Source organism: Podarcis tiliguerta, assembly GCF_965153285.1.
Source record: "Podarcis tiliguerta genome assembly, chromosome: 10".
NCBI classification, from domain to species: domain Eukaryota; kingdom Metazoa; phylum Chordata; class Lepidosauria; order Squamata; family Lacertidae; genus Podarcis; species Podarcis tiliguerta.
The window spans coordinates 52525912-52547687 of NC_139543.1; the positions used below are offsets into that span (position 1 = coordinate 52525912).

The following is a 21776-nucleotide window of genomic DNA, read 5'->3' on the forward strand; positions in this document are numbered from 1 at the left end:
CTCAGAGTTCCAGTTAGCCACAACCTCTTCTGGGACCCATTGTGTCACCTATTCTCTCCCTGCCCTGGGATTTGCTGCTATTCTTTTCTACTGACACCTAGCATTCTTCGGGCTTCTGAGCAGACTCAGTGCTCATCCGGATATTTTTTATTTTGGGGGGGGGGAGTGCCCCTATAGATTTTTAAAAATATATATTTTTGTACTCAGGCTTCTCCCAAGCATGTCGATACCTCCCTCTTGTTTCTCAATGATTCCATTTTGGGTATGTAGCTCTTGGCATTCAGCACATGAATTTACTATGAGAGGGAGCGATGGGGGAAAGGTCATCAAGCAGAGCTGAGCCAGGGAAAACAAGGATCCATGAAGGCTGAGAAGGAAGTGCAGGAAAGATTTGCTTTCTCTCTCGCAGTAACATGGATTGACAATGCAGAAGCATCCAGTATTCCCTCACTGTGTGGGCATGAAGACATGCTTATAAGGGATAACACAGGACCAGAAAATATCAGGAAAACACAAACTGCTTTCAGCAGAAGGACTGGGAGGAGCACAGTGTTCTGAACAAATGGCTCAAGCTCACTGGCTTCTCAAGGGAAGTCAAGCCATCAAAATGCAACTAACACAACCTTACCTGAGCACTCCTACTTCATTTTTAAAGGCTTGTAACTGCTGAGGGGTGGGGGCTGTAACATTCAACATTTTCACTGCGACATCACCTGAAAAAGCAATTTTAAAGAATATCAGCTGTATAACACAGCTGCTCAACTTTTCTTTTTAAAAAGCAGAACACAAAACTCAGATATTGTTATGTGGTGTTCTAGGTGCAAAATGTGGCTTTTCTTCCTTTTGATTACTATTGTCGTGCCGTCTCACAAACTGCTTTTGGATGCCTGAGCCCTCCTTTTCGAAAGAGATCTGCTATGCAGCGTAGAACACTGCTGTTCAAAAAAAACCCAGAAGACTAAAGCTCCACTGGGTGTATAGAACCGGCTGCACTCAAAAGACACTCTTCTCACTCTAGCACACAAACTTGGGAGAGCTTTTACAGAGACAACAAAGAATAAGAGGCCTCAAAGGCATTAACAAAACTGGGATCGGCTTAATCTGCTAAGGTTTTGGTGTCACAAGCTTTAAAATAGAAAATAAAAATATCAACTCATAAATAAAAAATGGTTTGGTGCAGGAATTACCTACCATGCCACTTTCCCTTATAGACTGTTCCAAATGACCCAGACCCTATCCTTTGTCCAACTGTGATCTGGCCATCTGGTATTTCCCAATCATCACTTGAGTCTCGCCGACCAAGAGTTTTCTGCAAGAAAAGCAACCTTAGTAATACATCCATATGTTTTCCTCACGCAGAAAGCCTTACAACTACACTGGTGTTTCGTATTTTGTTTTTGCTAACCATAAGTAGTTACAACCCATAGTTTGCAGCCATAGTGCATAATGCTACACTAAGTTTACCTCTGCAAATGAAGGGGAGGGGGAATTGGCATATAGGAGGAGGGGGAAGAATAAGTGCTCAAGTGTTTGGGGCACTCCTGATTTTCTAACCACAGTTAGAAGTTTGGGCAGCACAACATCTACCAGTCTCTAACGTGGTAAAGCCTGGTTGCCAATTCAATAAACCAACTTTGGACTTACCATTCTGCTCCGGTCTTCTGAAGAGGAGGAAGACTTCCTCTCTCGCTGAGGCCCCGGGGATTTCTGCAACGCTTTCACATTGGTGAGGGACCCGGGTAAGGATGCAGGTGGTGTGGCAGATAAACCCGTGGTTGAGCCTGTATTTGAGATTAAAAGTCAAAAGTACTTCTGGATTTCTAAAGACATAAACATTCCCTGCTAGGCTTGTTTCACACAATAGTTAAGTGCAGAAACTGCAGTTAAGATGCAATATTTCCAAACATAAAAGGCATTTAAAAGTAAGAGGTAAGACTTACGAAACAAGTGCACTTAACATACATTTTCAGGTTGCAGTCCTAGCACACTAAATTCAGTTTTTAAAAAATCTGCTGATTTCTGTGGGATTGTGCCTTTAATTCACAAAAGAGGAAAGATCAAGCTTGTTCAACAGCAATCACTGCAAACTGCCCAGTTGCAATTAGTTGCTTAATTATTGGACCAGCTCACATGTTACATTAAGCCATAGTTTAAAACAGACTTTGGTGTGCTACGAGTGAGCAACATGCTGCTCAATGCTCACAAGTTCCCCCAGAGCACCTCCCCTGCTCCTGCCACTCCAAAGATGAAACAATCCAGAGTCTGACTGGTTATCTTGTCTGAACGCTGATTTGTGACTGGTTTTCTGCAAACAAACCACAAGTCGTAAGTGAAGAGCAAGCCTCAATTACAGCTTGTGGTTTGTCTGGAGGACCTTGAGCCCAGGTTTTGACAACTGGACAAGCCAGACTTTGGCTTATTTGGTCCATGGAACAGAATCAGGAGTGGGAAAGGAGCACCATGGGAACTTTTAAGCAATGTGGACCTGCGTGTTGCTCATTCATATCAAACTACGGATTTAAACTAATGTGAAAGGGGGACTGGGCCTCTAAAATGAGTGCAAAAGGAGTTAAAAGGCTTAAAGATTTAAAGCCCACCTTAATCAAACAACCTGAAGCACATTTTAGATTTTTCTGGGCTGCACGCATCCTTTCTTTGAGCAGGCAAGATGCAAAGTGAAACCGTGTTTGTGCCCTTGGTTTGCCTGTTTTTAAAAGAAACTTCAGACTATTTTATATTTTGTTTAATTCTGCTGGCTTTCCTGACTTGCTACCACTAACCCTGTAACAGCCTTCCCCAAACTGACGCCCTCCAGGTGTTTTCGGCTGTGCTGACGAAAGTTGTGATCCCAAGCACTTGGAGGACACTAGATTAGCAAAGGCTGCCCTAGGATAATCTGACTACAGTTGGACATGAAACCAACTTGGACTCAATGGAAAGAATATTAAAAGGGGAGGCCAAGATCCAGAGAACTGTAAAGTGAGTTCTGTGAACCTAACAGGGTCTCAGTTGTTAGGCTTCCCCCACACGCTACATAGCAAACAGCTCTTGAAGCTGAAGGGAGATATTCATGTAAAGAGATGAACACAAGAGCCACAAATAGGCCTAAATCTACACAGCTTTATAATGCCACCCGAAAGGGAACTAATTTAAGCGGCTGAAGCCTATCTTATAACTGGGCAAAAGATGTTACTGGCCTGGACACAAAAGCAAGGAAGCAACACACAGATGGATTTTGTGCTGAATCCTCTACGAGGCTTCAGGGATTCTGAGCCCTGCAATAACACAGTGTGGGGGGGGGGGTCATGGTTTGTTCTGGGCTTGTGAAGGAGCTGTCACAAAAGTAGTATCCAAGCAGAAGTTGCCTTCTGCTCAACTATCTCATTTACCTTAAGCAGCACCCCACCCTAAAAGCATTCAATAGGAGTATTATTATTTACAGAGCACTACTAGTTGGCACTACAAGAATAAAAATGCAATTTGGGTATTGGAATATCAGAAGCTCAGATTTGGAAGAGTAAAATCCATGACAGTACTATTTAAGTTTACAACTGTTTTCTTTTCCCAACAGAACAATTCTGAGTGCAATCCTACGCCTATTTACTTTAGAAGTAGGTCTCACTGTGTTCAAAGGGGCTTACTCCTCACAAGTGCATTTACGACTGCTGCCTTAGCGGACTAAAGGCTTCTCATATTTCCTGCATCCTGTAATGGGTTGGGGGACCTTACAGCTTTGTTCCTAGACAAACAATTTTTCTCATTGAGGGCTCTCATTGTGCTGATGGTTTCAGCTATAACGAATGCCTGGCTTTTCCCTGGTCTTCTATCCAATTTACTCTCTCCCGCTATCCATGACGCTTCCTTACAGATGTTCCACCTCTGGCTCAGACTGAATAATGCAGCCCAGATTTCTGCATTGAGGCCCTTAACTCCTCTTCTCTGCAGCATCTTTCGGTCTGTCCTCTCAGTCTACACATAACAGTGGGTACTTCTGCTTTTTCTGCACTTGTAGTATCCACCCTTTCCACTCCTATGATGCCATTCACATGCCATGGTAATGCTGCCTGTTGACTCACAATTTGCTCCTCCCTTGGTATGATTGTAATGAAAAAGCCATGAAGCCTGGGCTGTCATTTCTCCCAAACCCAGGATCGTGGTTGTTTCTCTTGAACAAACCAGTGTGGCAAACCCAAGGCTTGTTTTTGGCTTGACGTTCATAGTTTATGAGACATCATGCCAAACTAAGTTTTATGCCTTGCTGGTCCTGCTTGTGCCAGGGTAAGAGTGATTGGGCAGGATGCACTAGATTGCTATTCTTTCACAGGGAGTCATTAACCAGGATTTACCTAGCAGGGCCAGTATCTATTGGGATTTGAAAATTTGAAGAAAAAGCTCTGTGTGGGGAAATGAATGTGTAAAATTACCATTGGAAATTGCTAGTTTTTTTAACAAACTGCTAACTTGGTCTGAAGTGTCATCTTGACACTTTCCAGGAGTGTTGGACTAAATTTCAAAAGACACAGGACCATCAATACAACGCTAATCCCACAGCAGGAGGGGACTGCTCTTATTCACTTTTTAGAAGTGATATTATCTCTACGGTCATAATTAAAACCTGAAACTTTTGAAAAAGCTGTACTACTTATCACAAAACATAAAACCTTATTTAGACAGTGTTCAATCTGATTTATCTGGTTAAACTATTATGAAAGCTACGAGTGAGATCCAACGTGGGTCATACTCACAAGTAAACTAAATGAAATCAATCGACTCCAATAACGAGTTCATCGATTTCAACAGGTTTACTCCGAGTGTGACTTAGCTGGAGATCAATCTATACATTTTGGAAATTATTTAACAAATGGGGTGCCTATTGCTTCAAAATGGAAGCATTCAAATTTGTGTATCGCTGTTTTTGTATGCGTTTTATGGCTGTGCACTGCCACATCCGAATCATGCTTCAGTTTAACATCTGGGCCACAATCTAGTAGAGAGAGAAAAATATCACTAAGCATGCCCAGTTCTGTGCTAGATTGCAGCCCTGATGCTTTTGCTTAGCAGAATTTGTTTAGAGGCAGCCAAATAGCTACAGACTTAAGTCGAAATGGAACTTGCTTGTGCTTTAGTACACAAACCGAACCTGATTTCAACTGATGTCTGCAGAGTTCTGTAATATATTCCATTAGTATCCAGATTAGTCACAGCCCCAACATATCATCAGTGAGATAAATTATACTAGAAGGTAATTAATTATATACTGAAGTGAGTTGTCAGCAGAATTGTTAGTACTTTGCAACAGTTCTCTGAAAGACAATATTAATTGAGGAGCTCTATCTCAAGCATTAAGTTGAAACTGACAGTCAAGGAAATTAGGAATATCAGTCTCCTCCAAAATCCTGCAAAGCCTTAACATCAGACAGACAACAAGAACGGTTCTGCTGGAACCCCAGCTAGGGTTGTCAACTTTTCTGCCAACCTTCGCTCTTGTGACTTTAAAAGCAGGCTGATCTGTTGCCAGGAAAAGGCTTAACCTGTTAATTTTGGCAGATGCAACCTATTGTTAAAGGTACAGGAGTAGGCTAGGCTGTTTTCTTTGGGGTGGGTGAGGTCAGTCGGCAGCCTTTAATAGAAGAATCTCTTGGAGTGCAAAATAGTTTGTACAGATGTTAAGCGTTTGCAGGACCTCTCCTATCCTCATTTCAACTAGAGACCCTTGCAACAAGCAACACTTTTTGAAAGGCAGCATGGAAAAAACATCGTCTCTACAATGCTCTATATCCAACGCAGAGTAATTTGTGAGTTTAATAAGGGTGAGTGAAAATGGGTGAAAAAGCACATTCAAAGCATTCCAGCCAGGCCAAGCCAAAAAAACACAAACAAACCCAAAAAAACAAAAAAGACAGTGTTTTGATAAACTCACACACTTACATACACACGCTGTGAGGGTGAGGCACAAACAGCATCTGTGGTTTTTATTTAGTTTGATTTGGGTGAAAACGAGAAAGAAGAGCCCAACTACCTCTGAACACTGGGCCAGGCTCAAAATCAAACACTATCTCACTGGGGACAGAATGGAGGAGGGGACTGGGAGTCCGGGATTGGTATTTCCGAAGGCAGCGCACCAGCTGGTTCATAGGGGCTGTTAGAGAGAAAGAGACGGGCAGGCAGAGACAGGAAGACAGACACACAGAAGAAATGAAAGTCATGGGACATAACTAAGGTGCTTTGACTCCTAGGCATAGATTGTTTATGACTTTGCAGGGGAGAACCCCATATTTCTACTTTTTTTGTTTTTTGTTTTTAAAAACACACACAAAAAAAACCAAAAACAAAACCCTGAACAGCATACTTTCAAATGGCAGGGAATTGCTACATATTCTCAGATGCCCAGCAGAGAGCTTATTGACCAGAGTTTTAAAATGACATCATAGTACACAACATTTAAATGTTGGGACAAAATGGGCAAAACTGTTCAAAAGCCACAGCTACCTGGACATACACAATAGTCAAAACGGGCAATATAATTAAACTGGTGGGGTGTGCGGTTTTGATTCACACCTCCGAACTCAAAGTTGCAAAGTAGTAGCCAGCTTGTCAGATGGAACCAACAGAAGAAGAAAAAGGAAATCCTGGCTGAAACAAGGTTTGTCTTGGAACACTGAAGTCGTAAATTGCAAATGGGATAAAAAGAAAGGGAGGTGGGGGCGGGACATAAAAGAAGCTATGGAAAGCGAAAAGGCTGGCTGATTAGGGACACATGCTCTCCTGCATTATATGGCAAAGCCCATACTGTGCACTCAAATGATGACGAGCCAAGTCAAAGCCTTAATGTGAAGCCTGGCAGCCAGTTAGCAAATGGAGCTCTAACCCAAACAGGTTTTGCAGCAGCAGCAGCTGCCATAAGCACGTTTGTTACAAGGTGGGGAAAGGATATAAACACACAGCGCTGGCTTTTACTCTCAAGAGTTGGACCCATTCATGAGAAGTCAATTCAAGGCTGCTTTACTTTTTTACTGCATGGGAGCATCTTAGCCACCATACCTGTTGTCCTGGATGCATCCAGACTGAGGAGCAGCAGCTAGATGTTTAGTTCTGTATTGGCACATCAGCTCCTATGGTGCACCAGATATACACACCACTCCCTTTTAACTAGCTGCCTAGGCAAGCTCCCTCTGCGGCCCAGTTGAGAGTGGCAGTGTGGCCCTGCCGCCCCTGCTTTCTTCCACCCTTGTCTGATGCGGTGCACTCGCGCAAGCACCCAACAGCCCCTCCTTAATGGCAGCTTTGTTACTTCAAGCCCCTCCTTGAGCATGGAGACAGCAGAAGGGATTCTGAAGGCACAACTTTCTTTGGGGCTGTTGCGGGCTCTTCAGACTCCCAAGACCTCCTGCAGAATTTCCTCCGCCTCCTATTCCCCTGTTTCTCTGGCTGCCCCATATCTCCCCCCTCCCCTGGTTGCTGCCACATACATGGCCCAGAACCCCAGAAATCGCTGGCCGTTTACCCTGCATCTTCCTCCTCTGTCCGGTCCCTCAGTCTCCTGCCCATCCCTGACATCCATCTTAAATCGGTATAAATATGCAATCGGGAACAAAATCAATCAATCTATAGGAAAAAGCATACCTTGCTCTCAGACAAGGCACATGTGTCATGGCAGAAGGCTTCCTCAACTCTGTCTCTCACAACATAGAAGGGAATGCTTCCTTTAGGCTGTATTTGTAAGGATTGGTTTCAAAAAAAATTATATATTGGAAACATTAAAGATAGGTGCCCTGTTTATTGGGAGCTTGTTTTAAAAATATATCAAAATATGTGTACATCTGATCTATTCTACTACCCAGAAAGTTATGGATATGCTAAGGACTGTTGCATTCTCAACAGTCACACAGATCAAGCCTTCGTGGTTCTGAATACCATGGGGATTTTTCTAGGATGCTCCCATGTTGTAAAATTAGAGAGGAACAGTGCTCAGTATTCTGCTCACAAATTGTGCTGGCTGACAGGCCCCTAGAGAGTCCTTGTTGTGTAGGTGTTCTGGTTGTATATCAAGATAGATGGGTGGCACGTTCGGCCTTTTTAAGATAAAAGGAAGGTAAAGAAGAATAACTTTACTGAAGGTCAGTTACCTCCTACTATTACCATCTGATAACCCACTTTAGAAAAAAAACCAAAAACCACTGGCTACCACTTTGCATGATGTTCTCCCCTCCTCTTCTCCCACAATGGGAGTGAACCACTAAAACTTTTCATCAAACAAACTCAAAGGTCATGGGACAAGCAAGTGCAGCTAAATTTCACTGTTCTGTTTACATTTCTCTCTGTGTCTGTATTTTGCAAAAGAAGGTGGAACAAAGGGGAGGGGGCAAAGCAATGCATTTTTTATGCAAGAGAACAAAATCACTTACCTCCCTCTCCTCGCAACCCTTGATCTCTAATCAACTCCTACAAATCAAAAACAAAGCTGTATGCATCTTATTAATGCATTACTTCAGTTGCTTGTCATAATTACGGTGATATAACACAAATATAAGAAAGGTCAACTGACAGCAGTTGCATAGATAAAGAAGATGTTTCCTCCTGTCCACAAAATGGTCACTTGCCTGCCAATACCTCCCCACGCATAGGGCCATTTGGACTTTGCTGGGTGTGGCAAGCTAAATGTATTAGCAAACAGGGTCTAGAAGCAGCTGGGAGAATGATGCCAGAGTCATGTTCTGCTCTAAGAGATAGAACAAAATATTGTTCTAAAAGAGCAAGGGAAAATGAAGACTATTGATTGACACTATAAGGAGAACGATGATCATCAATCAGCAGTGTTAAATAGGCAAGGCGTTAAGTTTATGGACCCACTTCCACTACGAACAAATAGCAAGCTTCTGAGTTAATACAGATTCATCAAGCAAAATAGAAGTGGCAACTAATTCTGTTTTGGGATGTCCTAGGAGAATAGCATGAGGTAATACCAATGGATTGCAGGCGCCTGTATGCTCAGGGCTATATTCAACGTCATGCCAGTGGATGTGATGGCCCTTCCTCTCCTCCCACTACCCCCCAAAGCAAATTTTGAGGATGTGCAAGGGGCTGCAGGTAGAAGGAGTGGAAAGGGAAGTCCATTGTGAAACTAGATCACCATGGTTGGCCGTCATCCACAGTAATTTTTAGCTGCCGTGGACCGCACACAGAAGATCTCACGACCTACCTTGGACTTTGTATTAGACAAATTTAAATAATTAGGGACAAAATGTTCCAGTCAAAAATTTGTTCAGGCCATGAACATGCACACAGCATGTATTAGAACACATTAGAACACATTCACCTGTTCCATTTAGTAACAACCACCAAGCTGTAATCAAAGGGTGTGAAATAGTTGGAAATCACATAGTGTGAAATCACATCGTAATTGTTTATTTTTACCCAGCCATGGCAGCCAAGCTGGGAAAGGATTATTTTTTCTGTATTTATCCCTCCCCATTCTGAAGGCTCTGGGTGGGTAACAAACAATAACGTCTCACCCATTTATGTAGTCATGGACACAGTCTGCCAGACTATCACAGGGTTGGCTGTCACTTAAATAGAATATGTGAACTCGCCCATAACACCAATTCCTGATATTATACATGGGGACTGAAAACTCAGGCAGCATGATGTATTGAGATCCATCACTGTGTATGTGAGTTTGATCATCAGAGATAACGCAATGCATGGCTCAGAATCTGCAGCCGATTAACAAATATCCCTTTCCTTCTCCTCCAAAGAGTTCAAGAATGGACACACACACACAGTTAAAAGACAGTCTTAATTCTCTTTCCAACCCTATACACCCACTTGTTCCTCCACCCTTGGAAGAACAGAAGGTAGCGGCAAGAAGGCTCTGCTACATAAGCTGGGAGAAAGGACTTATCCAGGTAATCAAGTCCTATGGCCCATTGTTTGCCCACCCCTTCCTTAAGTAGCATAGCAAAGGAAAAGAAACGTTCTGCTTCTAAAGACCAAGCTTAAGTGGCAACTTACATCAATGTTGACAGGCTCTATAGTATTGATGTGCACGTTGGGGGCAGATGAGGAACGGTCTCGTTGACCAAACTGATTCCGATGGTCTTCGTCTGCTGGTCGGAAAGGCTGGGGTATTGGAATGGATTTTGAAGGAGAAGGACCAGGGAGAACTGATGGGCTGAGAAAATCAAGGCATAAAAAAGATTAAGGTCTGCCAGGATCCCTAGTTATTGCAGAGAAGATGCAACTGGAACCATCTCCACCCACTTGAATCTATTTGCCCACTGGGATTTATTTAATTTAATTTATATACCACCTGGAGGTCTCAGGGTGGTTCACAGAAAAGATCACAATATATAAAATCAAAATAAAAACAATAACCAATAACCCCCCCCCAAAAAAAGAGCCACATTTTAAAAGGGTATAGGCTGTCAATCAGGTCAACCAAAGGCCTGGTTAAAAAGGAACGTTTTTGCCTGGCGCCTAAAGGTGTATAATGAAAGTGCCAGGCAAACTTCCCTAGGGAGAGGATTCCACAGATGGGGAGCCGCTGGAGAGAAGGCCCGTTCTCGTGTTGCCACCCTCTGGACCTCTTGAGGAGGCGGCACACGAAGGAGGGTCTCAGAAGATGATCTCAGGGTCTGCGTAGGTTCATATGGAAAGAGGCGGTCCTTGAGGTATTGCAGTCCTTTGCCGTTTAAAGGCTTTACAGGTCAAAACCAGCACTTTGAATTGGCCCCGGAAACTAATTGGTAGCCAGTGCAGTCGGACCAGGATTGGTGCAATATGCTCAAACCGTCTTGTTCCAGTGAGCAACCCGGCTGCTTAATTCTGCACTAGCTGAAGTTTCCAAGCAGTCTTCAGAGGCAGCCCTACGTATAATATACTGCAGTAATATATTGTGTGGCTCTTCCATGCCCCCTGCCACCTTCTGAGGTAAGCCTGGCCTCAGCATCTGACACTTTGGGCAGCTGCCAAGATCTGGTGGGTGCTGATCTTGGCACAAGGTGGTCCCTACCCACTTTTCTGCCCCTCCCCAACATCCTAGGGTCAGTTTTTATATTGCTTGGTGCAAGGCTAAGACATCCACAGTCTGGAGTGATTCTGTACCAGAGCATTGCAAATCTAAAATGGTGGGCACACCATGGCTGTCTGCGCTTCAGACAACTGCTACAAATCCTGCCCCAACCCTGGCTAATATCACAGAATACGGAACTGGCTTCCTTGGTTGTCTTCTTTCACCTGTATTTTGTCCTCAGCTGAAGACCAAATCTGTGGCTCTCTACTACTTTAAATGCTTTGTAAGAACTTTGTTTTGTTACTTCTTTTTTCCCACAGGCTTCAGCTAGTAAGACAACTGTGACTGTTCCTGGACTAGGGGGCAGCATAACCACAGAAGTTCAGGCATCGGTAGCTTAAAGATAGGACTACTACAATGCCACTCTGCTGGGGCTTCCCTTGTGCTCAGTCGGGAAACGGCAAGTTAGTGCAACATGTTGCAGTACAATCACTTATAGGAGTGAGTGTCAGCAGATTAGACCTGTGCTCAAAGATCTGCACTAGTTGCCAGTTCACCACTGGTCCAAGTTCAAGGTGTTACCATTGGCATATAAAGCCCTTAACAGGTTGGGACCAGTTTACTTCAGGTATAACTCTGATGCGCAGAACTTACACTTCTAAAAGTGCATCACAATCTTCATTCTACATTTGTCAAGAGTCAGGCCTTTAGTGCTTAGAAACACCTTGCCAACTGATATTAGGCAAGCCCCATCACTGTAGTCTTTCAGACATCTACTTAAAAAGTTTCTGTTTTTATTCAAGTGCATGCTTGGTTACAGGTGCTGTTGTATTTCGTTGTTTTTAGCAGTTTTTAAATGTTTCAAATATTTTGGTTTTTTTTAAGCCACATTTTTATTTCAGAGATGTTTGCTGCCCTGGGCTCCAATGGGAGGAAGGGTGGAACACACATTTGATAAAGACAATAAATAAAAGAATTATTTTTTACTCTTGAGTGTGCTTTTTTTATAAATTGTTTTACTGATTATTTAGGTGAGTCAAATTGAGCACTTCTTTGGAAATAGAAAGGTAGGATAGACATTTACCTCAACGTAAGTCTACAAACACACACACACAACACCATTCATGGTGTCCAAAATGATGAACCGGAAAGATGAATGATGGCATCAGCCCTGCACCTCAAATATGGACCCTATTAGGGTACATGCAAAATGTTAAGCAAAGACACAGTTGCAAAAGGTTTGTATGAGAGGGCAGGCCTATCACATACAGAAGTACATACCTAAGCTAAAACCAGTTTTCTGTGGTGTCTGAATCTGGAATTGAGGTTAACTAAAACCAGAAATAAATGCTTCCAAAATTGTCCTCCTGGCTAAGGAGGAGGAGGAGGAGACGGCAGAGGTGAAGCATTCCTGAACTTCCCAGTGGTTCATGTGTGTCATGTTAAACCGTGATTTGTGAACACAGCCATTGTGTCAGGGGAGCAATCTACTCACAAACAAAACTTGGGAAGGAAAAGCACTCAAGCGCCACTTTGGGCCAATGTAGAATGCTACAATAGCAACCTCCCAACAACTTCTGCTTATACAAATCAGATCCCCTTGAAAGAAAGAGAGGTTTCTCGTGCCAAAGCTGACCTTTGTTGAGCAAACTGTTTAAGCTGAAGCATCTAGAGCAAGCAGTAAACAGCAGTACTGTAACCGAGGCCAGAACAAACAGATGAGTAAGGATGAATAAATGCTTCACAACGTTTTCCTTATTATCATCGTTATTTTCTTAAGCCCTTGTATAAAAATCACTTAACTTCTATTCATTAGATTGATATAAATGGGTGTAGACACCCAGTTCCCCTCCCCCTGAATCCCAAGCCTCCCTTTCAGAAACTACAAACCCACATTATTATTAGAAGAGCAGGATTTAAGAGCATACCCAGGCGAATCTGAGGGGGCCACTGAAGTGTATGATCCGGATACTGGGGTCGTCTCTAAGGAGGCCTCCTCTTGCGGTATTGGGTGATGTTCAAAGAACTTGGAGACAAACAGCAAACTGTGAGGCAAAAACAAAGAAAAACCTAACTTGGGCAAGACCCAGAAGTTTCACAACGTAAATCGTATGAGGAAGAAAACATCATAGGTTAAATTACATGTTTCCAAGAGAAAAGACGTTGAAAGGTGACACTACAGTTTTGTAACAGTTAAGCAGGAAAGTCAAATCTCAGCGATTTGAAACATTTTATTTAGATCAGTTCTTAGCATTGGCAGGACACTTTCTTCTGTGAGGTCTAAGCTGTGTCCTGCTTCTCCATGCATTGGGTGCAATGCTACACTTCCAACAGGGATTTTGCTATATAAAAAGGGGGGCTAAATATTTATGGCTAAATAAGAACATGCTCAAAGCAGTTGACTGCAATCTCTTTAATAACTCATCCGGATTTTCACTGTTGCTAGGCCAAAAAGAGAGACTTTGTGGGTTACCCTACAATCAGTATCCAACAAAAGGTAGAAAATCTTTTGTGAAATGGTATTATAGATGGGGCAGAAGAACTGCTACTCAAAGTTTTGTTTTCCAACTTGGCAGCAACAAAACAAGTAGTCAGTTACTTTATGAGGATAATTTGATTTCATTTAGTCTATAGTCAAGTACAAGAGTTTACATATGAATATGATGAATAATCCTTCCCCTTTGCGACCGAAGTATAGTAGCTGAACTAGTTTTTAAAGCTTGTATTTTATTTTATTCTTTAAGAAATCAAAACCCTGTGAGGTCTCCCACCACACTTTTACTGCCTTAGACTCCTTTCTTGAACTTTTGAATTACTTTTGCCAAAGGTAATCCTAGTTCACACAGAAAGCTTCAAGGGACAACCAACGGCTTGGTCCTATTGTGCCAGCAAAGAAAAACAGTGGCTATGGTGCAAAGGGCAGACACCCTACCGCATAACTTGGCCTACACGGTATTTAACGCACAGGCACATTATACTGCGATAACTATGACTGTCAGACTGTGTAGGTCATGCTTAAAGCTTTCATTTATGGGCTCTCTGGAGCACAGGGCATACTAGTCACATTTGCCTAATTCTGTGGGAGAGGCAGCCTAGGTGGAGAGATGTCCCCTTTGCATACAAAGGATGCCACCGCGGCAATATCAGTACAATACACTCGTGTGCTGTTGTGACCGCTTATGTGTGCAGATTCAGGGAAAGAGCATTTAAACTGCAGAGGAGTTTTGATTACTTACTCAAGCTGATCATAATTCACGCACATCAACGGCACCTCTGTACTACAACGCTGGTGAAATTTGTACCCACAGGTCTGACAACGGAACCCCTGGAAAAGCAGCTTTCGACAGAAGTCGCAGAACGCTAAAGTGAAGAACGTCTTTCGTACCTATGCCATCAAGAAAGCAGGCATGAGAAACAAGGCCCTCTCGCGCCCGCTAAAACTGCAATGTCATATCGTCAGAAAAGGGCCGATTCAAGCTCCTTTTAAGTTAGATCGAAGGTATTACTCTAAAAGCCCTATGACCGAAAAGAGAGCTGTAATCCTGACAAACGGTTTGCTAATTTAACTAACAGAAGAACCCCCACAGTTCTATTGTGTGCTATAATAATTTAGTGCATATTAAGTGCAATACAAATCCTCTAATACACATTTGTGTTTACAAAGCAGTAACTCAATTTTCATTGATGTCAGGAGATCTGCCCCTTCTTGTTTTGCGCCTGCCTTCATGCAACTTTACATTTCACGTTTCTATGGCAATTTTACCAAGAAACAGTTTATGAAAGAAAATGGCTCCTGAGTTTTCAAACAGAGAACCATCACACGTGCAAGGTAACCTAGTGAGACCTGTCTTCTTTCTGGAGCAGTTTGTGAAGAGTAGGTAAAGGTAAAGGGACCCCTGACCATTAGGTCCAGTCGTGGCGGACTCTGGGGTTGCGGCGCTCATCTCGCTTTACTGGCCAAGGGAGCCGGCTTACAGCTTCTGGGTCATGTGGCCAGCATGACTAAGCCGCTTCTGGCGAACCAGAGCAGCGCACGGAAACGCCGTTTACTTTCCCGCCGGAGTGGTACCTATTTATCTACTTGCACTATGACGTGCTTTCGAACTGCTAGGTTGGCAGGAGCTGGGACCGAACAACAGGAGCTCACCCCATCGCGGGGATTCGAACCGCTGACCTTCTGATCGGCAAGCCCTAGGCTCTGTGGCTTAACCCACAGCGCCACCCATGTCCCTTGTGAAGAGTAAGGTCCATGTAAATGATATAATACCATACCAGGCAAAGCCTCCCCATTTCTAGCTACACAAGGGGAGGGAGGAGCTCCCTGCTCTTGCAGAATTCCACCTACCAGAGCTGGCAACTAAAACTTGCACATTTGCCAAGTTCTATCTAAGCTCCGGGCAATGTTATTGTGTTTTTATCAAACAATAAAATGAGGATACGTTTCTTTTAAAAATCATTATAGCTGAAGTACTCAAGTAGAAAAGTTCTATCAAAGGTTTAGAGATCTGCACATTTTATTTAGCAGAATCTGAAAAGGTTTAAAATTGGTAGAATGTGAAAGGCAGGTTAGGTAGCAATGTCTACTTAAAGCAAATAAAACAGACAAAATACTTTAAGAGGATGCTATCCAGAGCATTTTTATGCAACTATCCTCCTTGGGTTCCAGTGAATGAAACAAAAATGAAGTACCAAAGCTGTATTTTTAAGAAGGCCTCTCCATATAATAAACCTAAGACAGAGACGTCCTTTGGTGAAAAAGCCATCCAGATAATTTGCTTCCACCAGATTCCACTTAAATTGTCATTCCTTAGGTCAGGTTGTCTCTCAGCGCTGGCATCACTGATGCGACCAGCACAACTCTGTAACAGGTTTATTAGTTGCCTGCTGGTGTGCAGCAAGCAGGAGATCACCAAACACATTCTTTCTATAACACAATAATATACAACAAGCGGATTTTTGCTGCTCTTTCATGCTCCGGTGTATTTAAAAATCTGGTTCACATAGGCATTTTATTAAATTCCCCATGAGAATGCTGCTATTTCTAAAGAGCCACACTTTATTTAATGACAAGTAAATTGCTCTCAATCATGGACAATTTACATAATTCTTCCTGCAATTATGGCTTCAGCCTTGAGATTACAATGATATGGAAGCAGACTGCATGATTAAAATAAGCATGCAAAATGAACTAAAGGTCATCTCGTCCAGATCCTACTTTAAAACAAGATTCTAAATACATTTGGGCCATTGATTTACCCTCATCATACAGATTACGCTTATAGTCTCACCATTATTCACCTAGAAGTACTGTAGATTCATCTGGAGGTAGAACCTCCACTCAGCAATAAGTACAACGTTGCATACAATTCACCCCAATCTGCATTTCACAATGTGGCTTAACCAGGCTTGTAAGAAGATACTTGTCTGCTTGCCTGTGGTGAGTGAGAATTGCCTCTAGGAGACTAGGAAGACAAACTTGTATATGGGGGAAAAAGTTTTTTTAAAATATACTGAGTTTGCTGAAATGTACAAATGGCTATCAGGTATGTACACATGTAAGAAGGTGGCTGTAGCGAAGGGGAAATGTGTCATATAAAACACGAATATTCTACTCAAAAGCAGCAGCTGTCTATGCCCATGGCACAGCAATTTATTGTGTGAAAACAATTTTTTAATTTATTTCATTTATATATTGCCCTCCAGCAGAGAATTCCAAGGCAGTTTACAGTAAAAAACCCCACAAAAATACATAACTGTTTAAAAGGCCATAGACCGTTTAATTAGCCAACGTCCTGGGAGAAGAGGAATGTTTTCCCCTGGCGCCTAAAGATACATAATGAAGGCACTAGGCGAGCTTCCCTGGGGAGGGCATTCCAGAAACAGGGGGCCACTGCAGAAAAGGCCCATTCTCGTGCTGCCAATTTTTCTTTTCAGAACATAATAAAACCAGATGCAACACCAGCAGGCGTTGTAGGAAAATACTTACAAAGTTGTGTGTCGTAAGAGGTACATTCTCCAAGACTTCCACATGCAGTTCTTCGCCTGTGAGCCAGGAAATGTCTGTATCCCAGCCAATGGGCTTTTTCTCCCTGCAGTGCAAATGAACTCCATGAGCAGATATGGGGGGCGGGTGATGAACGGTAGTTCGGGTTTGTTTTTAAGCCTTCCATCGTTAGAAGCTTCAAATGGCAAGTTAGCATGGATTTATCACAATGAACTGTGCTACAAATTACAAGATAGAGACTTAACTCTCTCCTGCAATTAAGATCTAATGCAGGAATGAATAACTTTTTGCCCTGCAGATGTTATGGCTACAGCTCCCATCCCACTTGCTGATGGTCATGTTGGATAGGGCTGCTAGAAGCTGGAGACCAACAACATCTGGAGGGCCACAAGTCTCCCATCCCTGATACACAGCATTAAGGAATGGATGGCTCTTGAGCTCCACAACCTAAAGTAAATCTCACTGCTTTGCTAGGTAAAGAATATTTCTCGGGTATTTGCCTCCACTATTTAAAAAGTCTACAAAAAGTTATGGACTACATGGAAATGGCGGAAATGACTGGCAGAATCCGAGACCAGGGAGAAGAGTCGATGGAAGAAGATTGGAAAAAAATTAAAGTATATTTACAGAAATATTGCAAAATTAATGAATGTTAGAAGAATACTGGAATGAAGTTACCGTATTTTTCGCTCTATTGGATGCACCGGACCACAGGACGCACCTAGTTTTTAGAGGGGGAAATCAAGGAAAAAAATATTATCCCCCCCCCCCAGCCCCAAACAGCAACAGACAGGCTGCGCGCAGCCTGTCTGCTTCTCCCAGAGCTTCTCGGGGCTGCGGGGGAAGCCTGGGTTTCCCCCCCCCCCAGCCCCAAAGAGCAAAGAAGCCAAGACAGCGACCGGGATCCATAGCTGCGCAACCTTTCCAGCCAGGAGCTAAACCTCTCCAGCGTGGCTAAAGAAGAAGACAAGGCAGTGAGCGCGATCCATCCCACTCGCTGCCCTGGCTTCCTCTTTAGCCTTGTGCGGCATCTTTAGTCTTGCGCAACGGGATGGATTGAGCCCGCTGTCCACCGGGGCTGGACTAGATGACTCCTAGGGTTCCCTTCCAACCCTGCAATTCTATGACCTCGGAAGGTGTTTGGGGTCTCCACCACTGGAGGCTTTTAAGCAGCGGTTGGGGGACCATCTGCCTGGCGTTCTTTAGCTGTGATTCCTACATTGTGAGGGGGCTGGGCTAGATGACCCTCGGGTGGCCCTCCCAACTCTATACTACAGTTCTGCAGCAGGAGATCCACAGCCACTTCACACAATGCCCACTCCCAATTTTCATCTGAGAGACATGTAGCTTCAGTGTCTAGGTAGGTACCCCCCTACCTGCCACACTTCCCCCACCCCACTTAAGCTGAGGGAATTCCTGCCCAGAGAAGCTCCCAGGTGAGGCAAGGGTTAAGATCTACCTCTGGTAGATCTCTTGCGGCTGGAGAGGCACGCAAGTCTAAAGAGGGAGCCAGGGCAGTGAACGGGAGCCAGGGCAGTGAACGGGATGGATCGTGCTCCCTGCCCTGGCTTCCTCTTTAGACTTGCGAAGCCTCCCCCACTCCCCTGCTGGAGAGGCGCGCAAATCTAAAGAGGGAGCCAGGGCAGTGAAAGGGATGGATTGCGCTCCCTGCCCTGGCTTCCTCTTTAGACTTGCGAAGCCTCCCGCGGCTGGAGAGGTTGTGCAAGGCTTTTCTAGAGGAGGGAGAAGGGACTGACTGGCGGTGTCAGTCCCTTCTCCCTCTTGGGGAAAAGCCCGCAAGAGCTGCGCGAAGCTTGTGTGGGGCTCTTGGGGGCTTTTCCTGCCTGCCTCCCCCCTGCATTCGCTCCATAGGACGCACAGACTTTTCCCCTTAGTTTTTAAGACGGGAAAAGTGCGTCCTATGGTGCGAAAAGTACGGTATATGGTTTTAGCAGAAATGTTATTAAGAATTATGTAAAAACTGATTGTTAATGGGCTAAAGTGGAAAATTCAAAGTTAGATTGTGGTAAGATAAATTATAGAACAAAAAATTGAGAAAGAGGTAAAGGATTTGCTGAACCAGCTAATTTGAACTAGAATACAAAAAAGGGAGGTGTGAGGAAGTCGAGGAAACAAGCAAATGAAAGATAAAGATATGAAAATTTGGATGTGTTTTTAAATGTTTTCTACTTTTTTGTTGTTGTTTTGTTGTACTGTTTTTTCTTTTTATTTTTGATGTATTGTTTCTTAAATTTTTTATTATTTCTTCACCTTTTTTCTTTCTGTAACTATTAAACATCTAATAAATATTATTTTTTAAAAATATAAAAAGTCTACAAAAAGTTTAGTTAATGAGAAGGGCACAGTTTATACAGAAAAACCAAACGGAAGCAACTGGGAAGCTGCTAACTATCTACTATATATTTTCTAAAGTTGTTTGTATGCATTAGGACACCTCTTAAGATGTCATAAGCAGATATTGAATGATAATTTGTGAGATCAAGAAGCAGGTTTTCTCCTATGTTTCGATACAAACGGGTACTGTTTTGAATCAAGATGGTGGACGGAACCTTTCAAAACTGCACATATGTTTTTGGTTTCTTAGAAACCCTGAGAAACACCAGGTACAAGGCTGCTAGTATACAAGAGAGAGCACTGTGAGCAAATCTACTAGCAGGAACAAAGAAAAGGATTCTCTCCCACCCTCAACCCACAACCACTGCTAAGGGGCATAGAGTGAAATTTTGCCTATGCTTTGGAAAACAATTTGTTTAAAATATGAAGTGAATTGTTTTTATCTTGATTATTCATGCACTTAAAACACCCAGAAAGAATCACTTTAGCAATCATTCCCTCTTCAACTCCTACCCCAAACCATACTACATACAAACCATACCCATCCTGTATTCGGTAAACTGCACAGCACTCTGGGATGAGACCTCTCATCATCAAAGCTTTCTTTAAACTGTCACGGACTGTAACTCCACATCTTGCTGGAACCTGCGGAATCAAAACCAAACCATTAGCACTACTTCAGCTTAGTGTATTTCTGAAGCCTTAAAAGCAAGAGAGATGGCAACCAGAAAGAGAAAGAGAAAGAGAAAGAGAAAGAGAGAGGGGCTTCTCAGTTGTGAAATATCCTCCCTAGCAAGACTCACCTGGTTGTTTTGGGTACCAGATAAGAGTATTTTTTAAAATGCTCCTAGCAGTCTAAAAAGTGTGATTTTAAAGTTTTGAATTGTAACCCACTGTTTACATGCTGATGATTTTTGGCCATGCTGTGAATCTGTCTTGTCTTGAAAGGTTTTGTAAACATGCAGAGATGGTTATTGGGCAGCCTCAATCAATGCTGTAAATAAATAAAAGCTCTGCTGAACCTGACTGGCTGGTGTTCAATGGTATACTGCCTCTAAATATGGACCATCCATCTAGCTATCACAGCTGTTGATAGACCCTTCACAAATTAGTCTAAACCAGGGATGAGAACTTGCGGTCCTCTGTATGTTTTGGGGCAACAACAATGCCTGTCACCCCGAACATTGCCTCTGCTGGCTGGGGCTGATGAGAGTTGGAGGTGAGCAACATCCGGAGAGTCACAGGTTGCCCTTCCTGCTCTGCTCTAAACCCTTTCCAAGGGGTCTAAGGTTGTGGTTATCAGCACGTTTTAGGGCAGTGGATTCATGTTTCCATTGGGTAATACATGAAGGAATGCTGCTCTAACTCCTGACCTGCCCTTTGGTGTGGGCTGAGTTTATGTGCTGCCTCAAAACTGCCAGGAAAAGAGGATGAGTCCTCCCCACCTGCACCCCCATTATAATATTAATACAATTTTTTTTTATTATTATTATTATTATTATTACTACTACTACTACTACTACTACTACTACTACTACTACTACTATATACCCTGCTTTTCCCCCTGATGGGACTCAAGGTGGTTTACAGATAAAAACAAGAACTGCTAAAAACATAGAAAAGCCAATCATTATGGGTTGAGTGAGTTCTAGTTGATGCCCCATTCATCTTTGTTTCCAACAAGGAAGGACTAAGGGACTTCTAGCTACTTAATGCCTCAGAAGTTCTTAGTGGTGCTGCTGCCTCATACAGCACCAGGAAAACCAAGTACAATGGCAGTATATGAATTCTGAACAATCCTGGCTTCATCTGGTCTCCATTTCTGTTCCTCTACCAGATCTGAGTACAGTGGTACCTTGGTTCCCAAACGGCTTAGTTGTTGAACAAATCGGCTCCCAAACGTTGCAAACTTTGAAGTAAATGTTCCAGTTTGCAAACGTTTTTCATAAGCTGAACGTCCAATACAGCTTCTGCTTGAGTGCAGGAAGCATTTGCAGCCAACCAGAAGCTGCACCTTGGTTTTCGAACAGTTTGGGAATCGAACAGACTCCCGGAAAGGATTAGGTTTGAGAACCAAGGTACCACTGTATTCTATTTTCAGAATCTTTTTAAAAATGCTTAGAGCACCTTTGGGGGTTATAAAATGGGATATAAGTATTCTGCAATAAGCAAATGAATGTTATTGGTCATAAATACAATTTTTCCGAAGTTCTTTGCCTCTTCCCAATGTGCACCCATGAAGAAAAGTTGTACGGTTGACATTTAATGTGACCATTTTCAAATTCCTTTCAGGTAAGCTCACACTGCCCTCTCTTTTTCTTAAGTCATGAAGGGACAGCAGAACAGTTTATACCCAAGTACTGACAACTGTTGTTAAGAAGGAGCCTGGTCACCACTGGCAACTGG

The 21776-nt window shown here is 43.1% G+C and overlaps 1 protein-coding gene across 3 annotated transcripts in view; it reads right to left on the minus strand.

Moving 5' to 3' along the window:
• The window catches only part of BRAF (B-Raf proto-oncogene, serine/threonine kinase), a 60991-nt gene that overhangs the window by 22157 nt on the left and 17058 nt on the right, over window positions 1-21776 (minus strand). For 2 of the 3 annotated variants that reach the window (XM_083401467.1, XM_083401468.1), the window contains exons 4-12: window positions 19912-20015; window positions 16998-17100; window positions 14248-14396; window positions 12940-13056; window positions 10012-10171; window positions 8406-8442; window positions 1645-1781; window positions 1192-1309; window positions 629-713 (exon numbers count right to left, since the gene is read on the minus strand). In XM_083401467.1, the coding sequence (XP_083257593.1) occupies window positions 629-713; window positions 1192-1309; window positions 1645-1781; window positions 8406-8442; window positions 10012-10171; window positions 12940-13056; window positions 14248-14396; window positions 16998-17100; window positions 19912-20015 (1010 nt within the window). Of the gene's footprint in view, window positions 1-628; window positions 714-1191; window positions 1310-1644; window positions 1782-6019; window positions 6140-8405; window positions 8443-10011; window positions 10172-12939; window positions 13057-14247; window positions 14397-16997; window positions 17101-19911; window positions 20016-21776 lie in introns of all 3 variants that reach the window. The other variant, XM_083401466.1, reaches the window with a different exon arrangement.